The 12,785-nt window shown below is 60.0% G+C and overlaps 1 protein-coding gene across 1 annotated transcript in view; it reads right to left on the reverse strand.

The window, feature by feature from the left end:
* Window positions 1–7,926: 7,926 nt before the first annotated feature.
* The window catches only part of FIBCD1 (fibrinogen C domain containing 1), a 36,467-nt gene continuing 31,608 nt past the window's right edge, over window positions 7,927–12,785 (reverse strand). Inside the window, exons 6-7 of the mRNA XM_008005913.3 lie at window positions 9,237–9,416; window positions 7,927–8,313 (exon numbers count right to left, since the gene is read on the reverse strand). Of these exons, the coding sequence (XP_008004104.3) occupies window positions 8,054–8,313; window positions 9,237–9,416 (440 nt within the window). The 3' untranslated portion in view covers window positions 7,927–8,053. The remainder of the gene's footprint in view (window positions 8,314–9,236; window positions 9,417–12,785) is intronic.

Raw genomic sequence — 12,785 nt, forward strand, 5'->3', positions numbered from 1 at the left:
GTCCTGTCTTTGTTGGGTCGGCCCCTCACTCTCCAGAGAGGACATGGGGTGGGTGGACATCTACCCCCGACACACCTGCCCAGCTAGCAGGATGGCTCCCATGGGCAGGAAAGTCACAGAAACCCATGAGGCCCGTGTTTCAGAGGCACAGGACTGTGCGACTAAGCCAGGTGCACCTCCCCGGCAGGTGGAGCCCTCGGCAGCATGTTCTCCAGGAACCAACCAAGGGGGCACCGCAGATGCCCCGGACAGCAGTGGAGCATTTGCCTGTGGCCCCCAGCCCCTCCTGCCCCGTGCCCTGGGCAGCCCCCGACTGTCGCTGAGGGTCACCTCTGGGAGGCCAGCAGGAGGACCCAGCCTCTGCTCCTTGCCCGGCAGAGATTCTCCCTCCACTGAAAGCAGGCAGGTGGGTGATGAGGCGGCCCCACCCCACCACTGTCGGAAACAGCACACAGGACCTCCCCCAGTCCAGGGGCCCTCACCCAGCTACCCGTGCATCTGGGGTGCTGGGGGGTCAGAAGTCGTGGGAATAGAGAGCCTGTGGACACTTCCCCAGTGACCTGAGGAAGGCGTTGGAATCTCAACCCCCACTTCAGGGCTGAGCGCCTAGGTTTGAGCGGAGGGTCTGTGGATTGAAGCTGGTGACTGAGCTGTGCTGGCCAGAACCGGTTTCCATCCCCCAGGCAGGGGCTGCCTCCGATAGCCTGAGGTGCCCCTGTCCTCTGTGTGTGTGTGTGTGTGTGTGTGTGCGTGCACCCACGTATGTGCACACGTGTGTATGTGTATGTGTGTGCTCGTGAGACGGGGTGTGGTGTCCTTCTGTCTCCCTGGTTAGTGCTGGTTGATTCAGACAGCAAGTGCCGGTTATCCATGGGGTGCCTCCCAGGGTGGGTCCCTACCATGCTGTGAGTCTGAACCGGATGCCTGCCCTCTGGGTGCCTCAGTGCCCTGTGGTGTAAAATGAGGTTCAGGTTCCCAAGCTGTGCTTTGCAGAATTCCTCAGGAATGGCCATGGAAGTTGGGGAAGGTAACGTGGGGTCTAACCCCGCAGGCATCCCTCTGTCCCACAGGCACCCCTCTCCCCTACAGGCCACCGCTCTGCCCTACAGGCACCCCTCTGTCCCAAAGGCCACCCCTCTGCCCCACACAGGCACCCCTCTGCCCCACAGGTACCCCTCTACCCTGCAGACACCCCTCTGCCCCTCAGGCACCCCTGTACCCCACACACACCACTCTACCTCGCACGCGCCCCTCTGCCCCTCAGGCCAAGCCCCACTTTCCTGTGTGTGACATGCTGGGCTCCCAGAAAAGGTTCTGCTTTGAAACCACCAGGGCCCAGAGTCCTCTTTCAGGACTGAGGTGTGTGGCTCTGAGTGGTGGCCACAGAATGTCCTGCATGTGAGGGGCGGGTCTGGGGCGGGAGCGTTTGAGGGGCGGGTCTGGGGCGGGAGCAATGCTGGGGGTGAGGATCAGGGTCCCCACATGGCCCACATGTTCCCCAGCCTCAGGTCCCTGCCTGCCCCCATCAGACCGGGGTGCCTGGAGCCCAGTCATGTGTTGGATTTGGCACACCTGCCGACTCCAGGGGCTTGCCTGGTCCCCTCCACCCCTGGAACTCCCGGACGGAAAAATTGCTTTTAGATGCCCTTCCTGGGCCCCTGGAAGCATCTGGGTTCCCTCACCTCTTGAGCAACTGGGGGTGACAACTATGCCACTGTTTCTGCCACCACCAGCCCAGGTGGGCAGGGTTGGGGCTGCCTGGGAGCACAAGGTGGCCGGGGCTAGAGCAGTCCAAGAGTGGCAGTACCCATCGGGGCGGCTTCCAGTGCTGGAGGCTTTTCATGCTGTCGGGTAACGCAGGGAGGCGAGGTGCCAGGGTGGTGGGGCTGGTGGTGCAGGAAGCCGCTCTGGGGGTGGAGTCAGTGGGCCACCCCCGAAGCCTGTGGGGTTCCCTGGGAAACTGTCCAGACACAGATCCAGGCCAGGTCCCTGCACGGCCAAGCTGACCAGTAGCGCCTGCCCAGGATCCTCAAAGTGAGGAGGCTGGGACTGGGGTGACAGTGCCTGATTGTGCTAAGCTCAGGCCCTGGCTTGGCTCACCGACCCCTCCCTTCCAGCCCCCTTTAGCCACATGTCACTCCCGAACTGGGTTCCACACCAGACTCAGCCACAGCCAACCTCCACCTCACTGAGCTTCCGATTCCCAGCCTGGCTGGGGATGACCGCAGTGCCTGTGGGGTGGGGTGGGGTTATTGGGGTGGCATGGTGCCCTCTCAGGCGGTGTTCACTGCTGCTGGGGAGGGCACAGGGTGGTGGCCCCCAACTAAGCCCGGGTTCCCGGGGCTGTTGGCAACTGCCACTCCATTTCTACCAGCTGAACCCCTCCTGCCCTGGGAAGCCGCTTCCCACGCTGCTGGGCACCATTTTTTTCGTAAATGCATGGGTCCTTGTCTGAGGACCTCTGTGACTGAGTCCTTGAACCTTTCCAGGAGCTGCCTCAGGCTGGTCTGGTGGTTGCGGGAAAGGAGTTGAGTTGGGCACACCTGCACCTGGGGTTCGTGTGGCCTGTGGGAGGCAGGTGGCCATGATCTGTGACTTCTGCGGCCTGGCTCAGGAGTCCCATCCCCAGAGTCTCCACCTCTGCCCCTCCCACCTCTGCCCCTCCCACCTCTGCCCCCTCACCTCTGTCCCTCACTCTTCTACCCACCCACCTCTGTCCCCCCACCTCTGCCCCCACCTCTTCTGCCCCCACCTCTGCCCCTCCCTCCTCTGCCCCCCACTCTGACCTCCCACCTCTGCCCCCTACCTCTGCCCCTCCCACCTCTACCCCTCCCACCTCTGCCCCCTCACCTCTGTCCCCTCCCTCTTCTACCCGCCCACCTCTGTCCCCCCACCTCTGCCCCTCCCTCCTCTGCCCCTCCCTCCTCTGCCCCCACCTCTGCCCCTCCCTCCTCTGCCCCTCCCACCTCTGCCCCCTCACCTGTCCCCTCCCTCTTCTACCTGCCCACCTCTGTCCCCCCACCTCTGCCCCTCCCTACTCTGCCTCCTCCTCTGCCCCCACCTCTGCCCCTCCCTACTCTGCCCCACCTCTGCCCCTCCCACCTCTGCCCCCACCTCTACCCCCCACTCTGACCTCCCACCTCTGCCCCCCTACCTCTGCCCTCCCTCCTCTGGCACCCCCACCTCTCCCCCTCAAGCTGTCAGAGCAGCGGGCATTCTGCTGGCTGAGTGAGAGTCCGTGGTGGAGGGAAGAGAGGGATTCGTGTTCTGTGAACCCCAACTTGGAAGCCTCTGGCTGCACAGGGGGGTGTGAGACTCCCCGGCTGCCTGCCCCCGACAGGTGCCGGACGGAGGCCGAGCACAGGGCATCACCACTGCTGCTCTTTCTACTGGCCCCATGCAGTACCTCCAACACAAGCACTCGATAAATATTGGATTTTATTAAATAAACTCCGGGGATTGTTTTATCCATAAGCCTCAAATTGGTTTTATGAATAAATAGCCACTGGGGACTGTTCGTTCTTAATAAAGTGTCTCAGTTCCTTGGAACTCTAGCCCCAGCCACAGGAGGGACCCACGGGATAGTTTATCACCCCGGGGACCTGGAGGGGATGCACCGATGGACCAGGCCCCGGGCTCATCCTCCAGAGCCCAGGCCCCGGGAGGACCAACCCCACTGAGCACAGCTGGTGCAGGAGGCAGGCCCTGCGTCCGCCTGACCAGGCCCAGGCCGTCTTTGCAAAGCCCAGAACTGGCCCAGTCAGAGGGTCTTGAGCAGCCCCGGTGGGTCTAAAGCTATCTGGGAAATGCCTTTTGGCTGCTCTAATAAAAATGGTGGCTGGGTGCAGTGGCTCATGCCTGCAATCCCAGCAATTTGGGAGGCCGAGGCGGGAGGGTGGCTTAAACCCAGGAGTTCAAAACCAGCCTGGGCAACATAGCAAGAGCCCGTCTCTACAAAAAGTAGGAAAAAAATTGCTGGGTGTGGTAGTGCGCACCTGTAGTCAGTCTCACCTACTCAGGAGGCTGAGGTGGGAGGACCGCTTGAGCCCAGGAGTTTGCCGTGATTGTGCCACTGCTCTCCAGCCTGGGTGACAGAACAAGATCGTCTCTAAAAATAATGATGGGGGAAGTTCAGGGGAGACAGAGCAAGAGGCAGTCCTGGAACACGTGGGTATCTGATCCACTCAAGCTCTGACATGAGGTGTGGAGTTGGGCTGGAGGCAGAGACCGGAGCCGGGTCACCACGAGACTTTATTAAAGACAGAACGCACAGACATCAAGCACCCACAGCCTCTCTAGCGACGCTCCCGTACCAGGCTTCTTCCACCGGTCACTGTGCTGGCCCTCTGAGCTCCCTCTGCAGCCCTGTCCAGCGCTGTGTGGCCCAAGACACACACCTGCCAGTGCATAGGGGGCCAATGTGGCCAGCCTTGGGCCAGAGCTCCCCCACATTCCCACAAATCGCACCGAGGCCTGACCTCAGCCCTCTGGGTTTGCCAAGTCCTGCCAGCTGCTTGGGGCCACACAGTTTGGGGACACCCTTTTCTCTGAAAGCAGATGGAGAAATGGAGGCCCTGGGGAAGACCGGTCTGCTGAGGTCAAAGCTTAGTGTCCTGTCTCCTTGTTCCGGGTTCTGTGTGTCCTCTGCTGGGTCCTCCTGCTGGTGCATTGCTCCCGAAGTCACAGGACAGGGGTCGGCCGCTGGCCACGGGCCTTCTTCATGTCCCCTGTCCCCCCATCTCACACAAACGGTACCTCCCCTCTTCCTTCCCCTCCCTCGAGTCAGCGTCCTCATGGTTTGAGATGGTTCAACAGTCCTCCAAATCTCTGCCTGGTCAGACATGCCCCTGGGTGACAGGGCCTCCAGAGACCCTGGCTCCCAGCTTCCAGGGCTCTGGCCCCAGCCAAGCCAGCCAGAGGCCTGTGTGGATGAGGATAGGTGGCAGGAAGGGTAAGGGGGACCAGGAAGAGGGGGGCGCTGGTGGTACAGCTTTTCTGCCAAAGACAAACATTATAAAACTGATTTACATGCAGCTGCAGGGGAAAGCCATTTGAGAACGGCTCATAGCTCTGTTCCTATCTCCAGCTGAATGTGCTGAGGCCACCAGCATGGAAACCAAGGGTCCTTCCATCCTCTGGACCCTGGTGCTCAGGCAGTCAGCTGGGTGGCCTTTGGTATAACTCTGAGATGTGTGCGAAGTTTAGGGGAATGGAGCAAGGCCATTTATTGATCCACAGAACTTGCCTGTGCACATGGAGAGGCAACGGCGCAGGTGCACCGCCTCCAGGTCCCAGTGTAGCAATGCAGAGACCCCTCCCACTCAGCTTACTCCCCTCAAGTGAAGAAGCAGGAGGAGGCTCAGTCAGGCGGCATTGTGGGATGGAGGGCCACAAGCACCCGCCCTCAAATTGGGCCCCGGGGGATAGGGTTTGGGGCCCATGGGTCCCAGGGGACCCTGTGCACACGCCAGCCCTTGGCCTGGTCAGTCAGCCCACAGGTCTCCAGCTGTCCCTCGCCCAGGGCTCTCCTAGCATCCCCGTCCTCCAGTCTCAGATGACAGCCATTTGCACTGGTATCAGACTGTAGGCTCTGCAGGGCTAGGGTGAGAGGCTGTGGCCCAGAGCAGGTGCGCAGGGACCGTTTTTCCCCAGTGCCAGTCTTTGAAGGTGCCCCTGGGGAGGGTGGGGCCAGTGCACTGGCTTGGGCCCTCCCCACCACGTCAAGCTCTGTGCCCATTCAGCTGGTGCTTGGTGGGGCCGTGTGCCCTTTCCTGGTCTGGGACGGGGGCTGGTGCTCTAGGGCGGTAACAGGGCTCTAGAAGGGACAGGCATCTCCAGTGCAGCCGGCCGCTGAGGACAGATGCTGCCTGGACCTGGACCACAGGCTCCCAAAGGCCCCCTCCACTTGCCCCCAGCCCCTTGCCAGGCTCCAGCCATGATGCATCTGTTCTGTAGCCAAGCCCTGGCACGAGGGCCCTGGTGCCTCCTGCTGTACCCGCACATCTGTGAGTCCATTAACTTCACACTCACCAGGACTTTGTTTGATGACACATCAGAAAGCGCTTGGCACTTTCTAAGCAGCCGCCGGCATTGGGAGGCTGGTAGCTCCCGCCTGGGGCCTGTCGGTGGGGGCTCCTGGGATGAGAACTTGAGTTCCACGCGGCCTCTGTAATGTGACAGGGTGCCCTGGGAACCCAGGTGGTCTGGGTGGGCTCCCTTGGCTTCTAGAGGGTGGGAAGAGGAGCTGAGGGGGGATTTCCCTTTGAATCTCGTGTGGTCATTTTACCCACATCTTGCCCCTCGTGGCCCCACACCTGGGCTGCTCCATCCACCAGCCCAGCCACACTGGGCTGCCACCGCCTGATTCTTGGCTGTATCTGCGTCCAGCTGAGGACTGAGAGGGCAGGGACCAGGTCCTGTCCAGCAGGCAGGGCAGCCCAGGGCCACGGCAGAGGGAAGCGTTGCAGACATCTGCGCATGTGGGTGACCTGGTGGCGCTGGAACAGACACCAGGTCTCACGGCCTCTCCCACCGCCCCCCTAGTGGTGCCGAGTCAAATGGATTGTTTTTTAAGCACAAACTTTCGTGGGAGGGGAAGGGAGAACGGAACCCCACACTACCCAGGCACCTGCCATCGGGTGTCCTTTGGAGGAAGCCACCTCCCCTCCTGCCTGAGGAGGGGCTGCTGGGCAGCTCCCCTAGGCTGACTCCAGCCCTCTCAGAGGCCCCGCATCGGGGTGCCTTGGAAAAACCGCCCTGCACCTGGGCCTGACGCAATAATGCAGGCGGGTCCAGGGCTGCTGAGCAGAAAGCCGAGGACCCGGCTCCAGCCCTGCCCTTGCAGCTGCTGGTCCTGAGATCCTGCGGGTCTCACCTCTGCGTGTGCGCACACAAGGAGCAGGGATGACAGCGTGCTGGGTGTTGGGAAGATTCAACAAAAAAGTGTCCAGGTGGTGCCTGGTCTGGTGCCCCAGTCCCCTCGACCCCATTTGCCCAGTGACGTGGTCCCTGCCCCTTGACCACTCGCTGGGCCTGGCCTGGGTCCAGATGGCCACAGTCACTGGCAGGAGTTGGCCTCCCCATGAAGACAGCGGCCTCAGGGAGGGGGTCGCCGCCCCCATGGCCCTCCCAGGAGGCCTCAGGACCCTGGAGTCCCTGGGAAATTGGTGGTGGGGGTGGTACAAGCCTCATCCCAGCCCTGCCTAGGCCCCAGCCCAGAAAACCAAGAGCTTCCCATTAGCACAGCCCAGCCCCACAGTGCAGGGTCCCACCCACCTTCTAGAGGCAGGAGAAATGGGATGGGATGGTGGGAGAGAGGTTGGGCCTCATTTGAGACAGAGAGCAGGTGGGTACAGCAGGTAAGGGGACTGGAGACCCCAGGCCTGCCGGGGCACAGGGTGGGTGGCCTCCAGGGAACTGGTCTCAGCCTTGGAGCATGGGTCCCCAAAGGCAGCAGCTCCCCTTCTTGGCCTCAGGGCATGGTAGGATGGGGCCACCCAGCCCACAGCCAGGCCGAGGCCCTGGGGGGAGAGGTGGGTTATCTGGGCACCAGGGAAATGGGGGTGAGGGTTGGCACTGGAAGGGCTGCAGGACACTGGCCTCAGACCTGACCTCAGAGAGACCTGACGTTCCACACAATCCACTAAGAGGGCTCCGGAGGTGCTGTCTGCCCCCTGCTCTCTGTCCCCATAATGCCAGGTGTTTGGGTGGACAGAGCAGAGGGTTGCCTGGGGCAAACTTCACCATCCTGGCCAGGGGACGGCAAACAGCACGGGAGCCACAGTGGGGGCAGGCAGGAGTTGGGGTCATCAAGTTTGCCAGCCCCCATCAACAGAGGCAAGAGATCAGTTAGCTGCCAAATGGAGTGGGTGGGGATGGTGAGGTGATGTGTGACTTCACCAGCCCAGGGGGTTCGTGTCAGGGATGGCCCAGCCCCTCCCTGCTGGAGTGGGTCCGCCAGGCACAGGTGGGTGGAGAACATTCACGAAGGAGTGAGGTGGGGTCAGCGATGGGGCAATGGGGACCAGCAGGACCAAGGACAAGGTGCACCGGTCTAGCGGTCCTCCCGGACCGGCCGGATCTTCATCTCGGAGAACTTGAGTGAGTACTGCCAGCCGGTCCAGGAGGACCACTCCACGCCGTCGGCATAGGAGGTGTGGGCACCACGCAGGTACTGCCCGTTGAGGTTGGACGTGTGGCAGTTGCGGTACCACCAGGCGCCTCGGTAGAAGGCAGCGCAATTATTCTCTGAGTGGTCGCTGTCACGGTCCTTGGTGGTGAACCTCATGCCGCTGTGCTTCAGGAGGGAGTCGCCTGCGCAGGGGTGCACACGGGTGTGGGCACGGGGGGCACGGGTACGCCCACTGGTGTTGCATGTGTGAGCAGACACCAAGACACTGCACGTGAACCTGGACGTGAGTGCATACACGTACGCACGTGCTCTCACACATACGCACTGGTGTGCACGCATGCACGCACACCTGCCCCTCCACACCCAGGTGTGTCCATGCAGGTCACATGCACGCAGTCCCTCCTCGGGCGTGCCTGGGGCTGCCCTGGGTCTAGGCGGTCTCTATTCCTCCCCCGGCTTTTCCACATTCCCTCTCCTGCCTCCCCTCCTCGGCCTGAGAGGGGACACCTAGCCCAGGGGTCCAGCCACCACACTTTAGAGACCCAGCAGGCCCGAACCCCGGGTCTCCTGATTCCTGGGTCTCCTGATTCCCGGCTCTGGGCTCAGTCTCTTCATCTGCAAAACGGGAAAACAGTCCAGGCTCTGCTGGTTTCGCCTTGCAGGGGTGAGGACCAAGTAGGACTTGGAGGTGGAGGCCAGTAGCCTTGACCCTGACCCCAGAGGGCTGAAGGGCATCATTAACATTATTATGAAAAAACGAACGGTAGCTTCACAGAAGCTCATTTTCTATGATGCAACGGAATCAGCTGATGAAGACAGGGATTGAGGAATCCTTGGTAAGGAAGAAAATTTTCCCTTTTCTGTCTTGTTCACTCTTTCAATTTGAAAAATTTATGACTTAAAAAAACTTTTTAGATTGGTTTCAGGCCTCTGATTGTGATGTGGGGTTGGTCGTTTATCAATATTTGTTATTTTTCAAAAACTTGATTACTTTCAAAGGGGGCCAAATCCATGAGCCTTGATCATTTTGGAGGGCAGGACCTCCTCCGTCCTCCATCCTCCCAGGCCACGCCCTTCCCCATCCCTGCTGCATCTGGAGCCTCACCTGCAGTGCCAGAATAGTCAGCCACGGTGAGCGGGTACCCGTCTTCCTCAGGGTCCACAGAGAACAAGCCCACGCCGAAGCTCCCGTAGCGGGCATAGGCTGTGCCATTGTCAAAGTCCTCCAGGTCCACGTGGAGCTCGTAGGCAGTCTGTGTGGTCAGGGCGTGGATCCTCTTGAGGCCTGAAGTCGGGGAGAAAGTGGTGGGAGAAGCTGAGGGGCGTAGGAAGCAAATCCCCAGGGAGAAATGATAAATGACAGCTGAGCTCATGCAGTTGGGGACAGAAAGGGACAGCCACCAAGTGCGTGCAATCAGCCCTGGGCTACTTCCTTCTTCCTGCCGGCCTGTGTTGGGCAAGTCACTGAGGACCGACGGATTTCATGTTTGGTTTTCTCTGTTCCCTGTAAGTGGAGCTGTGATGCTTTTCAAACGTTGGGGCTCTGAGCTGGCGGGAGGACTGCAGGAGGCGGGAGGAGGTGGGGGTGACAGCACCCTTACCCAGACTCCAGCCAGAGCCAGACAGGATCCGGTGTTCGCATTTTCTAAACCAGGCCTTTGGCCTTTGCACATGCTGTTCCCTCTGCCAGGGATGCCTGTCCCTACTCCTCCTCACTTGGTTACCTTCTATTCATTTCCGGAAGGCTGCCTGACCTCCCGTCGGCGTTGAGGACCTCCTCTGCCCCTGTGGGTGTTTATCTTTCAGGGTTCCGGCTGCCTATCTTGTCAGTTTCCCCGCCAGTGTGGAAGCCCCATGAGAGTGGCGTGTCCGACCTGACCACTGCTGACCACAGTGCCTGGGCTGGGGCCCGGCACAATGGTGCTCACCCAGCACTGACTTAATGAATGGGAGGCAGGAGGCGGCACCCTCATCCCTCTAGGCTGGCTCTGTGCCCCCATCCCACTCTCTCCCTCCTGCTGTCCCCACCCCACCTCAGCTCTGCCCTGCCCATGCCCGGGGTCTCATGCCAGGCCTCCCTCACCATAAACACATGTGCTCAGACACCCAAGGTGCTTCACTGCTGGTGTGATTAATCTGGATTAAGAGGGCATTTAATGAAATGATTTACAAGTGGGTAGCAGCGAGTGGTATTCCATCCGCTTCTCCCTCCTGCCTGCATCTCCCGGGCTCCACACCTCCCAGGGTCAGTGTGTGCCGGCTGGAGGTTGTGCGGCTCCTCCCTGATCCCGCCCGGACAAGGTGGCTTTGGTCCCAGTCACCAGGTCCAGGAACCAGGAGCAGCTGCTGTGGGAGGAATCACAGCAAAGCTGACGGCCCAATCCACGTTCCTCCCCAAGGATCTGCCAGAGCACGGGCTTTGAGAGCCTGGGGTCTCACCCGGTGTCCCCCCTCCCTGACCTGCTGCTGAGTCTCAGGGCAGCCGCTCTCCCTCTCTGGGCCCCGGCTCGGCTAGCACAGGACTGACGTGAGGGGCCAGGACAGCATCATCCACGAAAGGGCAGGCGGGAGGTAATCATGACAACAGCCGCCACCTGGACGGGACTCACGAGGGCCCAGCACCGTTCTCAGCCCTTCGTGCAGATGAGTGAATCCAGTGGAATTAGAGTGAGTCCAATTTAATTACAGAATCCCTGGGCAGCTTTTCTGGCAGGGCTGGCCCACTGCACACATTATCCAGGTGCTGACTGCTGCTTCCCAAGGCCCCGGGGAAGGAGTGCGTATGACTCCCTATTTTACAGGGGAGGAAAATGAGGCCCAGGGAGGTTAAGGAGTTGGCCCAGGTCACACAGCTGGTGAGTGGCACTGCTGGGATTTGAACCCAGGCAGAAGGGCCCCGACTCCCTGCTGCTATTCAGACCTTACCCAGAACAAATCAGACGATGCAGGAATAGGGAGAGAGGGAGACCGCCCCTGCCGGAGACGCTGGAAGATTCCTTTTCCCACCACAAAATGGCCACTGGGGCCCAAAGGCCTCCATCAGCCACTCCTCTGGATTGAGTGACGCTTCATGAGCGGTGTCCTGGGGGCTGCTGTGCAGGACTCCCGAGGGAGGGGTGTGTGGGGACCTGGGGCCTGGGCTCCTCTCCGTCCTTCCTCCAGTCCACGCCACCTCCTCCCTCCCTCACTTCCCTGCCTGACTGCCTCCCTCCCTCCCTCCCTGCCTCCCTGCCTCCTGCCCTCCCTGCCTCCCTACCTCCCTGCCTCCCTCCCTCCTTCACCTCCCTCCCTCCTTCACCTCCCTCCCTCCTTCACCTCCCTCCCTGCCTCCCTCCCTCCCTGCCTCCCTCCCTCCCTCTCTGCCTCCCTCCCTCCCTCTCTGCCTCCCTCCCTCCCTGCTTTGCTCTTTGGCTTTCTCCAGCTCTCCCCGCTCTCCCCCTCCTTCCAGAACCGCCCCCAGCCATGTTAGCTGTTCTTCCCAGATTCCCTGGGCCCCTGATCCAACTCCTTCACCAGCTCCCAGTTCAAATCGCAGAGAGCAAGAAAGAGGGCTGACAGCTTGAAACAGACGGGAAACCAGTAAGACCCTAAACCTCACATGGCCACCCCAGTGGATTCTGGCTGGACTAAAGCTCTCAACCTAAAACAACACTAGAAAAACAAAAGAAAAGGCAGGCACGGTGGCTCACGCCTGTAATTCCAGCACTTTGGGAGGCCGAGACGGGCAGATCACGAGGTCAGGAGTTCGAGACCAGCCTAGCCAATATGGTGAAACCCTGTCTTTACTAAAAATACAAAAACTAGCTGGGCATGGTGCTGGGCGCCTGTAATCCCAGCTACTTGGGAGGCTGAGGCAGGAGAATCGCTTAAACCCAGGAGGTGGAGGTTGCAGTGAGCCGAGATCATGCCACTGCACTCCAGCCTGAACTATAGAGCAAGACTCCGTCTCAAAAAAAAAAAAAAAAAAAAGAGAGAGAGAAGAAAAACAGAAGAAAAAATAGAGGAGACTTAAAATAAAACTAGGAAGGGAAGGAAAGGACAGCAGGGGCTAAAACCCAGAAAAGATACGAAGAAAAGGGTGGCAGAACTGAGTGCATAAACATCTTAAATTCCTAGGAAATAAGTAATAACATGACCCCAAAAAAGAAAAAGAAAAAGCTGAAAGACAAATGGCCAGAAGTTAATACCTATCATGTGTATTGGACAAACGATTGATAACCTTAATATATAAAGAGCTCCCATGACTCAATAGGAAAAGACAAAGCACTCAATGAGAGGGGATGGGGAGGGTGGTGCGGCAGAGGAGGGACCGGCGCTGTTGACATTCCTGTCAGGGCTCGTCTGCAGGATGCTGGAATCAGGACCTGCTTAAATGCTTCCTCCCACACCATCTGCGGCTGCTGATAGATTTCAATTAAGATACCATGAGCACGGGCATCACTGCTGCTCCGGGGGTGGGTGGGTGGTGGTGAGGGCATGCCTCAGCCCTGCCGCCTTGTCCTTTTCTTTACCCCCAGCTTGGGGAGTCTGAGGCAGGGTCTCCCCATCTCCCCTCCTTCCATCCAACAGGTTCAGGGGATGAGGCGAACTTGGTTGGGCACCAGTGTGTGGACCCTGCTGGGGTTACCCCCACCCCAACACATGCATGCTTGTG

Source organism: Chlorocebus sabaeus, chromosome 12 (assembly GCF_047675955.1).
Source record: "Chlorocebus sabaeus isolate Y175 chromosome 12, mChlSab1.0.hap1, whole genome shotgun sequence".
In the NCBI taxonomy this organism is placed as follows: Eukaryota; Metazoa; Chordata; class Mammalia; order Primates; family Cercopithecidae; genus Chlorocebus; species Chlorocebus sabaeus.